Source organism: Oryza sativa, chromosome 3 (assembly GCF_034140825.1).
Source record: "Oryza sativa Japonica Group chromosome 3, ASM3414082v1".
NCBI lineage: Eukaryota > Viridiplantae > Streptophyta > Magnoliopsida > Poales > Poaceae > Oryza > Oryza sativa.
In genome coordinates this window covers 11,305,283-11,324,858 of record NC_089037.1, presented here as the reverse complement: position 1 = coordinate 11,324,858, position 19,576 = coordinate 11,305,283, and the positions used below count along the sequence as shown (strand labels likewise).

The following is a 19,576-nucleotide window of genomic DNA, read 5'->3' as shown; positions in this document are numbered from 1 at the left end:
TTTTTACAATATATTCCTTCTGCTATGTAGAAGGATTTATTTATATATATATATATATATATATATATATATATATATATATATATATATATATATATATATATATATATATATATATATATATATATATATATATATATATATATATATATATATATATATATATATATATATATATATATATATATATATATATATATATATATATATATATATATATATAGAAACTACTCATACGGCTTTCAATAATTATGTTTATAGGACTGCGGTCTTGGTTGACATAGGCATGGCGCAGGAGACGATAGCCTCAACCTCCTCATCAATGTGGTATTCGAACGAATCGAGTGAGTAGATGGGGAGGTTGTTGCCGCAGCTGGCTGTGGACGAGCTGCGGTCGCTGACATTGCCCATCTTGACTCGGAAGCTCCTAGAGTGCTCCTTGGCTCTAGTGGTGAGGATGACGGAGATCGACAGATGTGGAAGCAAGACAATGGCCTGACATAGCGAGCATGATGAGGGTGGTGCGGAGCCACCTGTCAACGCAGGCGGCATAGAACACATGGCGGCACGACAGGAGTAGCCACAACTCTGTATCCAACATGAATTGCGATGGGCAGGACGACATAGTCTGGTGACGGTGAGCTCTGCAAGAACGCCGCCAGCAAAGACTCCATCGTGAACAGTTCACGCAGTGACTTGATCATTCTATGCTTCTTGTACTGTCCTTCCTTCTCGTGTGTTTTTTGCCAGATGTGAGGGAGGGCGGAAGAAGAAGACAGAGAGGATGTCATGTGGGGGATAATTCGTCCGGATTCAATAATTCAGGGATATCAAATACCAATATCCGGTATCATAGTTAAAGGGGTAATTCTCAATTTGACCCTAGTTGAGAGGGGTAAATCAAACTTAATCCTTTCCATTGTGGTTTCTTGTGAGTTTTTCTTTCTTTCAAGCAGTGGTTATTATTTAGGAAATTTGTATAAGTTCTTGTTTTTAAGGTTTTATATATGCATAACCATCGTTTACCTTTTGGCTTATTTCTTGAAATTTAAATTTTGAGGGTTATTATATTATACTTATTTTTTCAGTATTGCCTTTTATTTATACTAGGGACATGAATATATACAAGTTTTACCTACATATTATTTTTCTAATTGCTAAATAAATTGTTTTACAGTTTATCAGCTATTGGCCAAACGATCAAGCTGTCTGGGAATTAATGTTTTACACACAGTCAGGTTTGTTCTAACAACAAAATTCGTAGTATTACACTCGTGTGATTATTTTTTCGATTTATGCAAAAGTCTTACTGACAAGAAAAAAGTACATCTCAAGCAAATAAACAAATATTACATCGCAAACAGTTCATACACACGTTGTACATCCAAGCAAATGCTGAAAACGTCTTCAGATAATAAATATCGTACGTTAAACAAACAACAACGCTTCTAAACAAGAAACGTAGTAATGCAATGGCGAGAGAATTAACAGTGCCTTTTGGGGATGCAAATCTGGCCGGTCATGTGCCAACTCTCGCCTCCGTCCGGATGCGCGTACGGGCACGACGGGACGTGCTCGTCCTCCACGACGAGGAGGTTCCACTGCGCGTGCGGGTCGTGCGTGGAGAACACGGTCCACGCCGGCGTGGAGTTCTCGTACCGGCTGTGCGTGACGCGGACGAACCCCTCCACGTCCTCGTTCCTCGCCATGTCGTCCGGGTCGATGTCCACGGTGAAGATGTCGCCGTAGGGCCTGACGGAGTGCAGGAAGAGCGGCAGCGACATCGGGTCGGCGGTCACCGCGGCGAGGTCGGACGTCACCGCGATGCTCCGCCCGTCCGGGCTGAACACCGGGTGGTTCACGTGCCCGGCGACGTCGTACCCGCTCCTGATCACCCTCACCACCGACCGGGACGCCACGTCCATCAGGTAGACGGCGAAGTAGCCCGGGTCGAGGCCGTGGTCGCGCTCCGGCGCGTCCGCCGGCCTGTCCCGGTTCGACGAGAACACGATCCACTTCCCGTTCGGAGACCACTGGCAGTGCGTGTCCGTCCACTCGCCGGCGGTCATCCGCGTCACCGTCGACTGGCTGCCATCCTCGCCTTCTCCGGCGTCGGCGTCCTCCATTATGTACAGGTTCTTGCTGTACTTTGCCCCTCCATCTCTTGTCGACCGGAAAACAAATTTCGTTCCTAATTAAGAAGTCCAAAACACAGTCAAAATTAACTATGAAAAGTTCATTTTACGGGATGATTGAATATTGGTGATGGTTTTTGTTACCGTCTGGATTGGTGGAAGGGAAGGCGTTGTTGAATCCTCCGAACGTGAGCTGCCGCGACTTCCGGTCACCAGTGGATACATTGTGTATGGAATGGATCTCCAACGTTTCACTGGCTTTGAAAGAAGGTCCCATGCACACATAGAGTATATCCTTCTTGGAATTCCACAGCGGTGAGAAGACGCTGTCTGGGCCATCAGTCTAAGCAAACAGGTTAAGTAATGATCAGTAGCAGTTTAGCACTTCATAATTGAAAAAAAATATTGACTACTCGTACAGCATTTCTGGAGGATTAACATATTAGTATATAGCAACTACTAGCAGGAGGCAGGAGGTATACCTTGAAGACGACACGCATCCCTTGGCTATCGGCCAGCCACACGGATTTGAACTCGTTGTCAACGAAGGCAAGCTGAGAACCATCTTTGGAAAATGTTGGGAACACACCGGACACCCTGAACACACCGACATCTTCGTGTGGGGATTGCAGCTTGTGAAATTTTCTCGGGAGATCATCGCCGTGCTGCACGAGAAACAATATAATATCATCTGCGGCTTTGAATATAAATCAACCAACTACTCAGTCATTATCTAAATAAAATTAGTTATCCATCAGTGCAATGATATACTATATACGGGCATACGGCTGGACCGCCATTTCACTGGACAAGAAAACGTGATCAATGGACATAGCCATGGCTATGTACCTGGAGGAGCTCGCTTTTGCAACGGTGGTAACCAATGAACTTGCCACCGTCCATCACGAAGGGGTTGAAATGGTCGGCCTTTGGCCTGGTGTTCCGGGTGATCTGCATCGGCTGCTCCGGCGATCTCATGTCGAACACCTCGATGTGCCTGTACTGTGCCTCGACGCGGACATCACTGAACTCGGACTTCTGGCGGATGGCCGCCACCGCCACCCTGGTCTCGTCGATGGCCGCCGGAGTCACCGAGTCGAACGCCGCCGGCGTCACCCGGACGGTCTCGCCGGTGCTCAGGGTGTGCCGGAACACGCCCCAGCAGCTGTTCTCCCCGTCGCCGTCCTTCCTGTGGAAGAAGATCACGTCCTCGCTGCCCCACGACGGCCAGCCGCCGTTCTCGATCACCCGCTCGCGATCCTGAGACGGGTTCTCCAAGCTCATCACGTAGATGTTGGTGTTGAGGTTCTTGATCTCACCGTCCCATTTCTTCCCTTGGTACGAAGCCACCGCTACTTTCTTCCCGGATGGTGACACAGATGGGCTTATATCAAATGTTCCTGTCCAAATTCAATTGCACGGACCAAATCAAAAATTTTCTTTATTCAGTGATTACACTACATATGCACACGCACACGCACACATACAACTACATACGCAATACTACATTCATATCCTACGAATGTGCCCTCCTAACATACTTCATCCGTCTTATAAAAAAATCAACCTAGTTCCGGATGTTTACATATTTTACTACTATAAATACTATAATATATCAATAGAGAAAGTATATTTTAAGATATCGAAACCAGCGGTACATCCTAATCTCACTAAAATCAAGAATTTCCAAGCGCGAGTAATATCTGTTGGCTATCAAGTGGCAAAAGGCTAAGCTTTGGCAAGATATAATTCAGTAACTGATCAAATTATAACCTGGTGGTGTGAGGCGTTCAGTCTCGCCGGTTCTAAGATTGGTCTTGTAAGCGACGTTCCACGGGCTGCGACGTTCTCGCACTGGCTCCTTGGTGGACACATACACGAGGTAATGGTCAACCGTGCGGCCATCCACCTCGTAGCCGCCGGCAATGCAGCCGCTGTCCTCCATGCGGGCGCCGCTGAACAGGCCGTCGCCGCCATAGGCGTCGGCCAGGGAGAAGACCTGGACCTCGCCGTCGTCGTTGAAGCGCAGGGCGATGTGGAGCGTCTCGAGGTTGTGCTCCCTCTCGGAGACGAAGACGAGGCCGGTGATGCGGCCGGAATCGATGTCGCCCTCGACGGCGTCGCCGCGGGACACGCCGAGGCGCTCCACGACCGTCTTGAGCGCCGCCGGTGGGATGGGCTGGCAGTTGTAGTTGTAGGAGTCGCCGTCCGTCAGGTGCAGCTCGTCCTTCGGGCTAGACGGTGGAGCTGGGCAGCAGAATATGTCCAGAGCCACCGGTGGCCTGTAGCTCGCGAAGAAGGCAATGCTGCCTCTGCTCTCACCCATTATTCTTCTTGCGATCGAAATGGATGCTTCCTGGTACAGCCTGTTAATGGTGAGATTGCAAGCGAGAGGAAATGGCGCTTTGGAATGGCAGAACAGCAGGGTGTTTTATAGGGTTCAGGGCAAGGCAGTGGATACTGTATGTGACTATAAATTACTACCTCCGTCCCAAAATGTAATAACTTTTGGTTATAAATTTGAACACACAGTTATCCAGATTCATAGCTAAAAATACTTATATTTTGGGATGGAGCTGTGCATATTGTCTAAATGAGCCTCACTACGGTGCTCTCTACTGGTAGTAGAAATCAACCTGAACCGTTATTTTTATTAATCGAAGGGTTCAAATCTATTTATACAACCACCACGGTTAGCGGTAGTAGAAACGTGAAGGGACATTACTATCAAAAAAAAGTAGGTGGTGATCGAGGGTATAATCATCATTTAGCAATGACTACTTTTTTTCTCATTTTTTGGCTTTTTCGATGAAGCATGAGCAACGCCAACACAATGGATGATCATATATTGATTTAGCCAAAAAAATATAAATGATAAAATAAATTCTAATCATTATAATTGTAAATTACTAATTTACCTCTGACGATACTGGTAGTAACCAGTAAAGAGTACCAGAGCATCACTCTTGTCTAATACTTTTTTCGTCCCAAAATATAATAATATGCTTTCAGATTATATACATTCTAAAGCTATGAATTTGACCGGGATTTACGCTGTGTTTAGATCTAAGGGTGTAAAGTTTTAGCGTGTCACATCGGATATACGGACACACATTTGAAGTATTAAACGTAATCTAATAACAAAACAAATTACGGAATCTGCCTATAAACTGCTATAAACCGCTAGACAAATTTATTAAGCCTAATTAATCTATCATTAGCAAATATTTAATGTAGCACCACATTGTCAAATCATGGCGCAATTAGGATTAAAAGATTCGTCTCGCGATTTATACGCAATATGTGTAATTAGTTATTTTTTCATCTATATTTAATACTCTATACATGTGTCCAAACATTTGATGTGACATGGTGTAAAAATTTGTCAGTGGATCCAAACAGGGTCTTATAGTGCTAAATATGTCTAATCGAAATAGTGTAATGAAAAAAAAAAGTGATTCAAATCGATTTTGATTGGAGTGAATGTGTCTAATCCGATATAGATTGATATATACGCACTCCGTCCTATAAAAACCCAACCTAGTATCAGATGTGACATATCCTAGTACTATGAATCTAGACATACATATGTCCAGATTCATTGTACTAGCACATGTCACATCCGATCCTAGATTCATTTTTATAGGACGGAGGGAGCACTATTCTACTCCCTCCGTTCCAAAAAAAGGTAAACCCTGAGTTTCCGTGTCAATGTTTGACTGTCCGTTTTATATGAAATTTTTTTATAATTAGTATTTTCATTGTTGTTAGATGATAAAACATGATTAATACTTTATGCTTTATGCGTGACTTATCTTTTTAATTTTTTTTCATAATTTTTTCAAATAAGACGGACGATTAAACATTAGACACGGAAACCAGGGTTTGTCTTTTTTTGGACGGAGGGAGTACGTATTTTAGGGTGGAGCAAGTGACCACTGACCAGTTAGCCAGTTGCAGTTGCAGAGATGGTTGTCCAGCTAGACCTTGCACGTGGATAATTCTTTAACAAAATATATGGAGTGAGTTGCCCACAACTTGTGGATCGGCAATGATGGTTGGGTTGACCACGCAACAGTCTGATGCAATTGGGCTTTCATTGCATTATCACAAATTCATGGCGGCAAAATCATTGTTAGTTTTTTGGGGTTGGATCTTATCTTCGAAATGCTGTTTCTCTTGCATAAATGATTTGTCATTTCCATGCATTTGTTGATGTTACTCAACTACACTTGTATTCTCTTTTTCCCTTTAGCAATGATTGTTGTTCTGTCAATTAGACTTGTATTGTTTTCTCCTTGCATTTGTTATGTTAGTCAGTTAGACTTGTATTATTTTTTCCCTCAAGGGAGATAATGGTACGGTAGTGCCAAAGTTGTTCTGCATTTGCTCTTTGCTTCATTTAAAAATATAAAAAAAAGGAAAATGATTTTTCCATTTTTTTTAGTACTAATATGCAAGGAACTGACAGAAAAACTCTTCCGGCAGTATCTGCATAACTTGGTCATATAATGAAATCCCCTAAGTCCAATAATTAATTTAGCAGGCCCTCTATCACTTTGTCAAGGTGGATCTCATCTCACATTTCACACGGTTTAATATTAGCACTTGCAGCAAGCATGTGAGATTGTTACAAAGTCAATACAAGTGGATTATCTTCATGCAAAATTTATTTGGAATCATGCAGAGTAAATTGCTCTAGAAAATTACTGCTGCCATTACTTAGTTTCACCAATGTGCAACACGTACAGTAAATTTGGAACGTTTTTCACCTTAAATATAAGCCTCTTCAGACTGAATTTGGTACTGAATCAGATCACTAAACCAGAAATGTGTCAATCATTAACCGGCTAGCCAGCTACTTGTACGGTGAGATTTGTGCATCATAATTAACACAGGCAGGGACAGGGTTAATCAACTTGTGCAACTTGTGTTTTCCAAGAAATAATGATGAAGAAAGTATTAGCAAAAATCACAGTATTGTTTAGAAGCTTAGAAAGTGGGCACGCGCTAATCCGTCATCCATTAGCTACAAAGAACATGCCATTCTTGGCTCCTTACTCTTCCCTCCTTACCTATGCTCCTTGATATATTCAGGTACTCTCCTTAATTCGGTGAAGCAGATCACCCTCACTCTCATGTGCTCCATGCCCCCAATAATGCAGAAGTATTAGTCCCCATCATAGATTGAATTCATCACCATAGATTAAAAGAAAGAAAAAGAAATTCCATAAGGACCATCATGTATGGCTACATGCAAAGGAGGAGATGGAGTGTTCGTTCTGGTGGTATAGGGTGAGAAAGGACATCGTATTCCGCACGCACGCTTCCCAAACTACTAAACGGTGTGTTTTTTTGTTAAAAATTTCTATAGGAAAGTTGCTTTAAAAAATTATATTAATCCATTTTTAAAATTTTAAATAGTTAATACGTAATTAATCATACGCTAATAGCTCACCTCGTTTTACATATCTTCCCAATATTCTCAATCCCTTTCTCCTCAAACTCACCCTAATTGTCGAACGCTGTACAAGAATAAATTTTCAGAAGACGGAAGGTAATCCTTGATTGCACATGTCGAACTCAGAGGACGGGAGATCTTGATTGCACATGTCGAACGCAGTATGAGAATTAATCTGCTTAGAGCAAGTTTAATAGTATAGCCAACTACTATCTCCAATTCATCTATAACTAATCTAATAGCTCATTTATACAATAGTTACATACTACATTATTAATATCTGGCCCCACCAATCATACACACATTGCGTCTAGGAGTCTGTGCTACAGCTGGCTATAAATCTTTAGCCCGCTGTTCTTCTTTCTCCTTATTTATCTTCTTAAACGCAAAATCTAAATCGAGAGCGCTCTCGATTTAGTCATAACGAGCGACGCTAGCCATTGTCCAGATACGATCAACCATTGTCCAGATATGTGTCTTGAAGAATCTTACTTTACTATAGTACTTGATCAAGCAAGTAGAAAAAATATTCCTACCATCTATGCTTCAAATACAATTTTCTCTTAAGCTACTCATCCGATCTACGATCCGATTACACCGTTGTGTTCATAACAATTAAATCTTTACAACAAGATCTCATATAATTATATTTTGATAAAAAAAATCACAAATTACTTTTATAATATATCTAAATTACTTTTAGATTTCACTAAGTTACTTCTTAAATATATAAAAGTAAATTCAATAAAGTTTTAAAGTAATTAACATATATTATAGAAGTAACTTTCTTTTTTTATAAGTTAATTCTATAGTATATGTAAATTACTTTTAGGCTTTGTTGAATTACTTTTATATGTCTAAGAAGTAACTTAGTGAAATCTAAAAGTAATTTAGATATATTATAAAAGTAATTTATATTTTTTCATCAAAATATAATCATGTGATATCTTGTTATAAAGATTTAATTGTTACGAACACAACGGTGTAATCGGATCGTATATCGGATGAGCAGTTTTAGAGAAAATTGTATTTGAAGTATAGTTGGATAGTGTCTATCATATATGGAGTGGAGACAGACCAGCTACCACTAGCTGTGTAGTCATGTCTCTTCTTAAAATGTGTTTGTAATGTGTTTGTAGCTGGCTTATAGCCTATTATTGTACCTGCTCTTACGAGTACGGACGATTAATCCTGGTTCGTATATGAAAGATCAAGGCCGTTGGACAAAGAATCTTCCATTGACATATGTCATTCATTGTTACGTCATCCATGGGTACGTCATCCATTGGTGGGTGCGCTTGAGTTCTCACGACTCTGTCATGTACAAAGAGCGAGTACAAACCTTAAGAGCAGATACAATAGCAGGCTATAAGACAACTATAAACATATTTCGAGGAGATAAAAAAAAGATAGAAGAGTAGCGGGCTACATATTTATAGCCAGCTACAGCACGGACACCAATATACATGCATGTATGATAGGTGTGATCATATATTAATTGTGTAGTATATGTTTATAGGTAACTATTATATGAATTAGCTATAAAATTGACTATAGATAATTTAGAGCCGGTAGTTGGCTGTACTATTAAACTTGCTCTAAGATCTTATTGGAAGATGCTATTTCCTCTATCTTATTTTAAGAGTAGTTATGGTTTCTGTGTCCAACGTGTTTGACTATCTGTGAGTCTGTCTTCAAATATCTTATGATTAGTATTTTTATTGTTATTAGATGATAAAACATAAATGGTACTTTGTACATGACTTATTTTTTTAATCTTTTTATGAAATTTTCAAATAAGCGGACAATCAAACTTTAGATACAGAAACCCACAACTACACTTAAAATAGGACGGAGAGAGTACATAAGAGCAGGTACAATAGCAGACTATTAGCCGGCTATAAACATATTTTAATGAGATAAAAGATGAGAGAGAATAGCAGCGGGCTACAGATCTGTAGCCAGCTGCAGCGCGGACTCCAAGACGCAATGTGTGTATGACATGTGGGACCATATATTAATAGTATAGTAAGCAACTATTTTATGAATTGGCTATTAGTTTGGCTATAAGTGAATTGGAGCTAGTAGTGGGCTATACTATTAAACTTGCTCTAAGATCATATAATGAGATGAAAGAGAGGAGGAGCCAATATCTACACAAACTCCTAGATGAGAGAAATAAGCTAATGGATTAAGTGAAAATAAATAAAGTGGTGTATTGGGATAAGTGCATTGGCGATGTGTTGTATTGTCCCAATAGTATAGCCAACTGCTAGATCTAAAAATTAACACATCATGTGTAACAAATCTAATAGCCTACTCATACAATAGTTTCATATAAACATATAGAACAACATTAATATCTGGCCCATCTCTAATATACACACAATCTCTTAGAGCATGTACCGTAATTGGCTATAAATTTGTAGCCCACTTTTATTCTCTCTCCTCTTATCTCTCATCCACATATGTTTATAGCTAACTTATAGCTCATTATTATACTTGCTCTAATCAACGAGTAGATAATATGAATAAAATTAAAGGACCATATCGATGGGTGATACCCGCAGACCGGATGAATAAGGTATTGGGGTACGTTGGTACGAGGATCTACACGATACGACATCGGCGAACAAGAAGGCAAAGATATCATGTGATAGCCCTAATCCAATTTATATGATATTGATATGGAAAACCACATAGTACAATGAGAATAGATGAATCCGGCGTTATCGGTGAGATCCTTGTCGAGATGATTCGACGAGATCTCTCGGTGAGTAGGCTTCGCGTCCTCCAGCTTGTAGACTATGGTGGGTGTGTTGGTAGTAAGATTCGATGATCTAAACCCCTCAGGGGTACGCCTTTTATACCGTGAATCTCCTTAGTCTCCAAGTAGAACTCGAAGACTACGGACCCCGCATGATATAGTAAAAGCCCAATCCTCTCCAAATAGGACTTTGACATCCGCCTATCGTGAGGACGTTTTCCATAGTATCTTGTAGATTTCCTTATCGTATACGGAAACACATTGTATACATGAAGGTATACCGTATTCGTATATTCCGTAAGTCATAGGATTGGAGATATGCCTTATCCGTAACCATGGCAATCACCTCTACTATAAAACTTGCTCTAAGTAGGGTATTTGACTCTCCACGAGGACTATCTATTGGTTGGTAGTACATCATGAATTAGGAGTATTTGCAAGTGGTGCTTACAAACTCCGTGATCTAAAACGGCAATTTTTTCAGCCCCCTTATCATCTTTTATTGTGCTTCCTCTAATGTTCCAATGTATGTGTAGCTCATCTTCCTCGAGTTCAGGCAAATTATCTTTTTATTTTTTTTTGGGGGATGGCACGGAGGCCTTCATACTTTGCTTGTGTTAGCGTGCTTCCTTTAGTTATTGGTTTATGTTGTAGTTAGTTATGTATTTAGTTTGGGAATATACAAAATGGGTAGCTCTGTTTTATTTGTATATTATATGAAGTTAATTGATATTTTAAGTCTATTTTTATTCTAAAAAGCTATTTAGGAATTTCTAATTTAGGTCATTAGCAGATTGACATGATTTCAGATCCTTGTTTTAACAAAACAAAAGTATTTTTTAATGACAAAAATACTAATGTAATATTTAATATTATCCACGCATATTGGTTAGTTATAATTCCGAGATCTGAAGGCTCGCCTTCTAAAATCATGTACATTTAAGAAAATGGATAACTTTGGAATTCATATACAAATAGAATTTATCTTTTTTATTCTAAATTTAGTCATTGTCTTTGGGGTGCATTTTCGCTCATTTTTAAAATTATTTTAAATATGGTTAACCAATATATTTTTTAGAATTTGCATGGAAACCAAATTCTAGTCTTATTTTTGTTTTTAATCCAAATTTTAGTTATTCCTTACTTGTACTTGATATTTAATCTTAGTTTAATACCATTAATCAGGCAACGATAAGATCGGTAGTCTACTTTATCTACATTGCTGCAAAATAAAACTAGAATTAATAAATAAACTATTTAGTGTGTAACTGTAGCTGATAATCTACCATCATTCTAAACCATTAATTTGGGGATTCTTCTAGATATCATAGTTCAAGACAAGAATTATTTCCTAGAACAGTTCTATTTATATTCCATTTCATGCCACACATGACCTTCAAAAGTTTTAGCTAGCTACAAATGAAGTATGCGTACTTTATTTAGGAGGAGAATCGTAATACAATCATTTCCATTTTTCAACATCGTTTCATTCACCGCTGAAGTTAACTATTGTCAGGAAAGAACAGGAAAAATGTGAACAAACAGAACATTATGCAAAGTTGCAAAGCTGGCAGCTGGGATAGTACTTCATACCTCAAAGCTCTTTTTAGCCCATCTATTGACATCACTTTTACTGGTTTTAATGGATTTCTTGGATTGGACCATTCTAGGGCAGGATTGACCATGTGAACGATGCTTGGATTTCACTAATGCACTTGCATGCCCTTAGCTCTACACTCTGCCAGTAGATTACTTCTGAGGATTTCTGCCAATAGGAAATAAGCGAAATGCATCATGCGACATGTTTATCCATTTTGATTTGCAAAATGATGGAAACTACAATGTCCTTACAGATGAATGAAAATATTCAATACAGAGGTCCATAACTACATCTATGAAAACCAAGCACGTGGCAGGCGCATACAATTTTGGGTTCAGATATCACGCACAAGAAATGTTTTTTTTTTGGGTAGGTGTAAGGACTTAGCTATCTAATATATGATTAAAAAAGGGGCCAAGTTGTCATGTATTCAGGAGTAAAAGAAAACAATGGAATAATGGAAATGAAAACATATGCATATAAGCTTGCGCTTGATATGGGGAACAATCCCTGCAAATATGGGCTGCATATCAAAAGGTGAAAGAAAGCTGATTGGTGAAAGGACAGTGAGGGGGGACTATAAGACTATCATAAACCTCAAGGTCTATAAGGCCCACGAACCCACAGTTGCAAAGATAAAATGATTATAGTTTCACATTCAATAGGATATGGATTTCTAAATAATTTAATTTTAATAATCTGCAGATTTCACTATCCTTCTTAAGATAACAGATGGAAAAGATAAGACCAAAAGAGGGACCAAAAGGTAGCTTTTATCTATAATAGAATAGTTGAAATACTTGAGCTGCATTTGACAGGTAAATATATGGTGGAAACCGCAACTTAGGTGAAAACTCATGTGAACCCTGACCAAACAGTTGTCTAAATTCACCCCAAAAAAATCATACATGTAGATGAGATTATTTTACACAACCATGTAAAAGATCTTTTCCAAACTCAGGGTTTACACTAGTTTTCACCTAAATTGGGTTTGCACCCGCATATTTACCCGCATTTGACATAGTGAAAATGCTCCATACAGCGTAGCATTGCTCTTAGAATATCTGTAAACATGCTGCAGTTTTTGCAGGACAATGCGTTACATAGGGGATGTCTGCTCATTTTTGTTTCTGGGTATGAGTCATTTACTGACCTAAACCCACTAGACTTTCTCATTTGAGAAAGTTGGAACTATAGAAAATTGGCAACCCATTCTAGGAAGCAATAACAGATTGGTCAATTTAATTGTCCCATTTCCAGAACTGTATAATTTGGCAGGCTAACCTTTCAGCTTTCATCAAAGCCTTCTCAACAATGATTTTTTTTCCTTTTTGAAATTATTTTGGCATTTGAGTTGATAAATCCCCAACTGCTCCAACGGAAATAGACTAATATGCAATGAGGTTTTCAGAAGAGTAAATTTCACAAAACTACATGTATTTTGACCAAATTATCACAAAACTACAGATTTAAGGTGTTGCATCACAAAACCACAGATTTAACACCAAATTTATCATAAAACTGCAGATTTAAGGTTAAATATCACAAAAATGTGTATTTAATATTGAAGTTATCACAAAACTACAACTTTTGGAGTTTAAATCCCTAGCAACATTGTTATGGTGAAGCTATAAACATTATTGCTTTGTGACTAAATTGTTTCTAAACCTGTAGTTTTGTGATAATTTAGTTACTAAACACGTAGTTTCGTGACACTTCATCTTAAATGTTTAGTTTTGTGATAAATTTGGTGTTAAATGTGTAGTTTTGTGATACACCGAGTTATATCTGTAGTTTTGTGATAATTTGGTCATAATATCTGTAGTTTTGTGAAATTTACTCTTTACAAAATAAACAAACTCGAACTGTGTATAGATGTGACGTACATTCAAAAGAAGTATCCTGGAGGATTGAGAAGATATTTTGCCAATCAGAGAATCCGACAGCGTATAACACCCGAAGCAAAAATCATCTGCTCCATATTCGCTTGATGACATGGCTTTGTAGTTTTGCATGAAGAGTTTCACCTTTCATTTATTTTGATGTGCAATGAGTTGCAGACAACTTGTGGATCAGCAAAGATGATCCGGTTGATCATGCAACATTTTGATGCAATCGAGCTTTCATTGCATTATCACAAATTCACAACAGCAACAAAACCATTATTAGTCTTTTGGGGGATGGATTCATCTTTGAAATGTTGTTTCTCTTGCACAAATGATTATCATTTCCATGCATTTGCTATTGTCGGTGACATGGGACCGGAAGTATCATGACTTAGAGACTTGAGGCAGACACGATCACCCACGTGGCCTAACCCCCTCGGGGGGGGGGGGGGGGGGGTCGGGCCCGAGGGTGATACGGCCGCCCTTCTCTTTGTCTCCCCGAGGGGTCGGACCGCTCCCGTCTCGGCCCCGAGGGCCGAGGCGCCCCGACCCCTTGTGGGTTTTGCGCCACGTATATGGGGTAGGTGAGCATAGCGGGGCTCACCTAACCACATTTATTGCGGTTTGGACGAGCGCGTCACGCCGCATGTAACGCAGTGCAGCGCGCTCGTTTATCCGGTCTGTGACCAGTCACAGACCGGTCAGATCGTGGGTTAGGTGGCGACAGGCGGTCTGACGCACGCCTCGCCCCATCCCGTCAGGATGAGAGCCTCCAAGCACTCGTCCCTAGCCGGAGCCGGCGTGTTAGCTCCTGGAGATGGCACGTTGGTCCCGGTCAGATATATACCAGGCTTCATCCTAACCATTACAAGCAAGACATTGTATGAAGAGGGGCGAACATGCAGATTGATAAACTGACGCGTGGTGGACAAGAATGACCGATTTGTGACCGGTCTGACACTGGTCACGTCGTCAGCAGACAGCCATGTTCCCACGTCGCGCCTGCTTCCGGCGGAAGTGGAGGTAGGTATGGGCCGTCCCATCAGAAGGTCATTCGGACGGCAACCATACAAGTCTCCGTCTGTTTATGAAAAGATAGGATAAGTCCCCACAAAAAGAGAGAGATGGTGCATGTGGTATCCCCTTGAGGTATAAAAGGAGGACCTTGCCCACTTAGAAAGGGGATTTTTTCGGATCCAGAAGGACTAGAGAGGGAGAGAGTAAGAGCTCTCTGGTTCTCCAGCTCTTTTGTAGCTTCTTCATACATAGATCCACAAAAACACAGGAGTAGGGTATTACGCTTCTCAGCGGCCCGAACCTGTATACATCGCCCGTGTCTTGTGTGTTTCCACTCTCGCGAACCTTCCACACTCAGACCAGGAGCTTAGAATCTCACCCAGGGCCCCCGGCCGAACCGGCAAAGGGGGGCCTGCGCGGTCTCCCGGTGAGGAGCCCCACGCTCCGTCAGCTATGTTAGTCAATTAGACTTGTATTCTTTTTTTCCCTTTAGCTATGATTATCGTTCTGTCAATTAAACCTGTATTATTTCTCCATGCATTTGTTATGTTAGTCAAAAGTCAATAAGACTTTGAATTCTTTTTTCCCCTCAAGGGAGATAATGGTATGGTGGTGCCAAAGTTGTTCTGCATTTGATCTCTACTTCATTTTAAAATATAAAATAGGGAGGAGTGTTCCATATTTTTCTAGTCATATGCAAGGAACTGACAGAAAAACTCTTCCAGTAGTATTTGCCCGTGCAGTTTTAAGATAGGCCAGTCACTTTCACTTTGTCATATAATGAAATCCCCTCAGTCCAATAATTAATTTAGCAGGTCATCTATCACTTTGTCAAGGTGGATCTCATCTCACATTTCACACCGTAAATTCTTCTTTGTTAGAAAGTCAATACAAAATGATTATCTTCTTGCAAAATTTGTTTGGAATTACTTAGTTTCGTCAATATGCACAACAGTAAATTTTGAGTGTTGTTCACCTTAAATATAAGCCTCTTTAGACTTGAATTTAATACTGAATAAGATCGCTGAACCAGAAATGTGTCAATCATGCTTAACCAGCTAGCTAGCTGCCTGTACGGCTGCAACTTGTACATCATAAATTCATAATAATTAACATGGACATATTTTGTAACAAACAAATGCCTTAGAAACAAAACAACGGAATTGACCTACATTCCTCTTTTCTCTATGGAAAAAAAAACATCTACAGATCTTCTCTTTATTGTTTTCCAGTGCAATAAGTGTGATAACATGTTGTCCCAACTTCAAAACTTCCAACGACAAAGCTAAACATACCAATAAAGGTTGCAAGCTTATTGCACCCCTTAAGATCCCACCCTAAATAGATGATGGGTGATGGATGACACAGAGTTCATGACAATTATTCGAGGGCATAATTAAATATTGGAAGTTGATTTAAACAAGTTATCTAAGAAATGTTGATGAAGAAAGTTTTTTGCAAAAATCGTACCATTTAGGAGCTTGGGTAGTCTGCCTGCGTTAATCTGTCATCTGCTAACTATAAATAACAGGCCATCCTTGCTTCCTTATTCTTCCCTCCTCCCTTCACCAAGCTCCCTGATATATTCATATAAACAGACAGTTACTCTCCTTAATTTGGTGAAGTAGACCACCCTCACTCTCATGTGCTCCATGCCTTCAATAATGCAGAAGTATTAGTCCCCATCATAGATTGAATTCACCATAGATTACAAATTAATAAATAAATAATACATAAGCACCATTATGCATGGCTAAATGCAAAAAAGGAGTCATGACCATGTAGTGGGTGGCTACTTATTCATGGTGCCAGATGGATGGATGTTACCTTTGCAGAAATGAGGAGGGAGCGACTGAGGTTATATCTGACTTCAGGTGAATGATCAAAAGATGAATGTTGTGAAAATTAATGGCAGACAAAAACTTTTAGCTTATGTGAAAAATATACATTATCTAAAAACATGTGAAAAAATAGACAGAAGAAAGATTATTTGAATGACAAGCTACCAAAGCAACTCATAAGATAGCTAGAACACTAGTTCTGCTGATAAGGAATTAAGGATCGGCTCAGTACCTTATGAAACTTGAGTCAAACCACTCTAAGCACTGTATTCTGATTTCAAGTACCATCATATGATATATTCTCACAAAGGTAGTGATGATTCAACCACACTAGAACCAGGAATTTTTGGGACATGCCATTGTTTCATGGAGCCCCTTAGGTCCTTTACATGTTGCCACATTCCTTCTGAAGCATATATGTTAGATAGCATAGTGTGGAACCCGTCATGGTGAGGATCTAGATTGACAAGCTTCCTCCCCACCCTTTCTCCAACCTCATTATCACCATGTTTCCAGCAGGAACCAAGCAAAGCACCCCATGCTGGAACATCTGGTGACATGGGCATGCTCTCAATCAGATTCTCTGCCTCTTTGACATATCCAGCACGTCCAAGAAGATCCACCATGCATCCATAATGTCTGATGTTTGGGATAATGTGATACTTGTGCTGCATCAACTTGAAGAAATGTTGGCCCTCCTCAACTAGGCCAGCATGTCTGCAAGCACTCAAAACTCCAGTGAAAGTTATCTCATTTGGAGTGGCAGTGCTAGATGATTCCATCTCCGAAAACATGTCAAGGGACTTCATCACCAGACCATTCATGGCCAGCCCCACAATGACAGCATTCCAGCAAGGTGTTCCTCTTTCTTCCATTGTATCGAAGACTTCTAATGCAGATTCTAAGCACCCACACTTCATGTACATGTCAATGAGGCTAGTCCCAAGTATGACTGTGATGGTATATTGGTGTTCCCTTATGTACTCATGCATTGACTTGCCTTGCTCGAGAGAAGACATATTAGTACATGCAGAGATGACGCTTACAAGCGTAACCTCATCTGGCTTGATTCCTTGGGCTTGCATGTTGTTGAAAATAGTGAGTGCCTCTGAGGACTGGTCATTTTGCACACAACCAGATATCATTGTAGTCCAAGAAACATTATCTTTGTCAGGCATTACAGTGAACAATTCCTTTGCATCCTTGACAGAGCCATTCTTAAGATAGCCAGCTATCATCGAGTTCCAAGAGAACTGGTCCAAACACTGGCCACTGTCAAACAATCTTCGTGCCGCAACAACATTCAGAAAACTTGAGTACATGTGGATCAATGCGTTCTGGACGTTCAACCTCGAGCCAAGGCCAGCTCTGAAAGCCAGCCCATGACACATCTCCCCATTCCGAGTTACCTCCAACCGTGCACAGGCAGCGACAACACAGACCATGACTGCCTCATCCACAGGCCACCCCTCCCCACGCATATCTGAGAACAAAGCCAACGCCTCTGCAAACTTGCCATTCCGCTGAAAGCAAGAAATCATCGCAGTCCACGTGAAAACATCCTTGCGCTCCACCACATCAAACACCTTCCTCGCCTCGTCCACCATTCCTCTCCTCCCAAACAGCGACACCATCGAACTCACCGCCGCAGCACCCCGTTCAGGCATCCGTGCAAACACCCCAACCGCCTGGTCCACATCCTCAGCCTGCACGTACGCGGCCAGGATCGTGTTCCAAGAAACGGCGTCCCAAACAGGACCCGCGTCGAACACCTTGCGCGCGTCGCCGAGGCACCCACACGCGGAGTACATACTCATCAGCGCGTTCGCGAGGTACAGGTTGCGCCCGAACCCGTGCCTGACGGCGTGGCAGTGCACCTGGCGGCCTTCTTCGATGGCCCTCCTGGTGGCGCAGGCGGCGGCGAGGATGGTATGGGTGTAGCAGTCGGGGGCCGCGGACATGGACGCGTAGAGCGGGAGGCACAGGTGCGGCAGCCCATGCTCGCGGGCCGCCTTGAGGACCATGTTGCAGGAGAAGGCGTTGGGGCGGTGGACGACGTGGAGGAGGCGGAGCGAGTGGTGGAACGGGAGCGGGAGGAGGCGGGTGGAGGTGGTGAAGAGGATGAGGCGGCTGGCGGCGAAGGCGTCGGCGAGGAGACCGGACGCGACGAACTGGGCGTGGATCTGGAGGAGGTGGCGCGCCGAGCTGCACCGCGCGAGGTGCGCGTCCAGGAGGGTCACCGTGAGCATGGAGCCCCGCCGCCGCCGCCGCGGGAAGCCGGTGAGCGGTTGGGACGAGAGCCCGCGGGGCGCAGACGAAGGCAATTTTCTCGGGCTTTCGTACGGTTTTGGGTTCGTTTAACCCGAACAATGGGCCTTGTTGGGCTACTGGCTGCTGAACGCAAGAAGAGCTTTCCATCGTGGAATAAGTTCTTTTTTTTATGGTGGAATAAGTTCATATTAGGTCCCTTATCTTGACGCCGAGTTCAAGTTACATTCTTGTACCGCGATACCAATTGTAGCACGTCTCTTAACTTGCAAAACAGTGTATCCGAGGTTTATAATACCCGATTTTGACTGACGTGTCCAATAGGCCCCACATGTCAACAACCACCTCTTCTTCCTCCTCTATCCTCCCTCTTCCCTCTCTTCCCATCTCTCACATTCTCACCAAGCCTTCGACCGGCAGCCGACGGAAAACACCAAGCCGTCTGATAGATAGAGATGTAGCAAACTAGGGGGCAAAGCTACTACGTTTTCTAGGACCCTATGCAAACTCGAAACAATAGTCCCTTAGACTAGATATTTCCTTTTAGTTATAAGACACATTATAATCCATTAATCCCCTAACGTGACATTGCAATATGGTC

The 19,576-nt window shown here is 41.4% G+C and overlaps 2 protein-coding genes across 3 annotated transcripts; both read right to left on the bottom strand.

Annotated features, from left to right (window-relative positions):
- Positions 1-1,261: 1,261 nt before the first annotated feature.
- On the bottom strand, positions 1,262-4,543 carry LOC4332648 (uncharacterized). The gene is made up of 5 exons (XM_015773151.3): positions 3,909-4,543; positions 2,985-3,535; positions 2,618-2,800; positions 2,280-2,478; positions 1,262-2,191 (listed from the first exon to the last, which is right to left on the bottom strand). The coding sequence occupies exons 1-5, from the start codon at positions 4,459-4,461 to the stop codon at positions 1,485-1,487; spliced, it is 2,193 nt and encodes a 730-aa protein (XP_015628637.1). The 5' UTR covers positions 4,462-4,543; the 3' UTR covers positions 1,262-1,484.
- Positions 4,544-11,773: 7,230 nt separating this feature from the next.
- Positions 11,774-19,038, bottom strand: LOC4332647 (pentatricopeptide repeat-containing protein At1g05750, chloroplastic). Of its 2 annotated transcripts, none has more exons than XM_015773093.3 (3): positions 16,940-19,038; positions 16,337-16,522; positions 11,774-12,128 (listed from the first exon to the last, which is right to left on the bottom strand). In XM_015773093.3, exon 1 carries the CDS (start codon positions 18,954-18,956, stop codon positions 17,010-17,012), a length of 1,947 nt encoding a protein of 648 aa, XP_015628579.1. In that variant the 5' UTR covers positions 18,957-19,038; the 3' UTR covers positions 11,774-12,128; positions 16,337-16,522; positions 16,940-17,009. The 2 variants fall into 2 exon arrangements, with proteins under 2 accessions (XP_015628579.1, XP_015628580.1); XM_015773094.3 differs by having other exon boundaries at positions 16,337-16,443.
- Between the last annotated feature and the right edge of the window lie 538 nt (positions 19,039-19,576).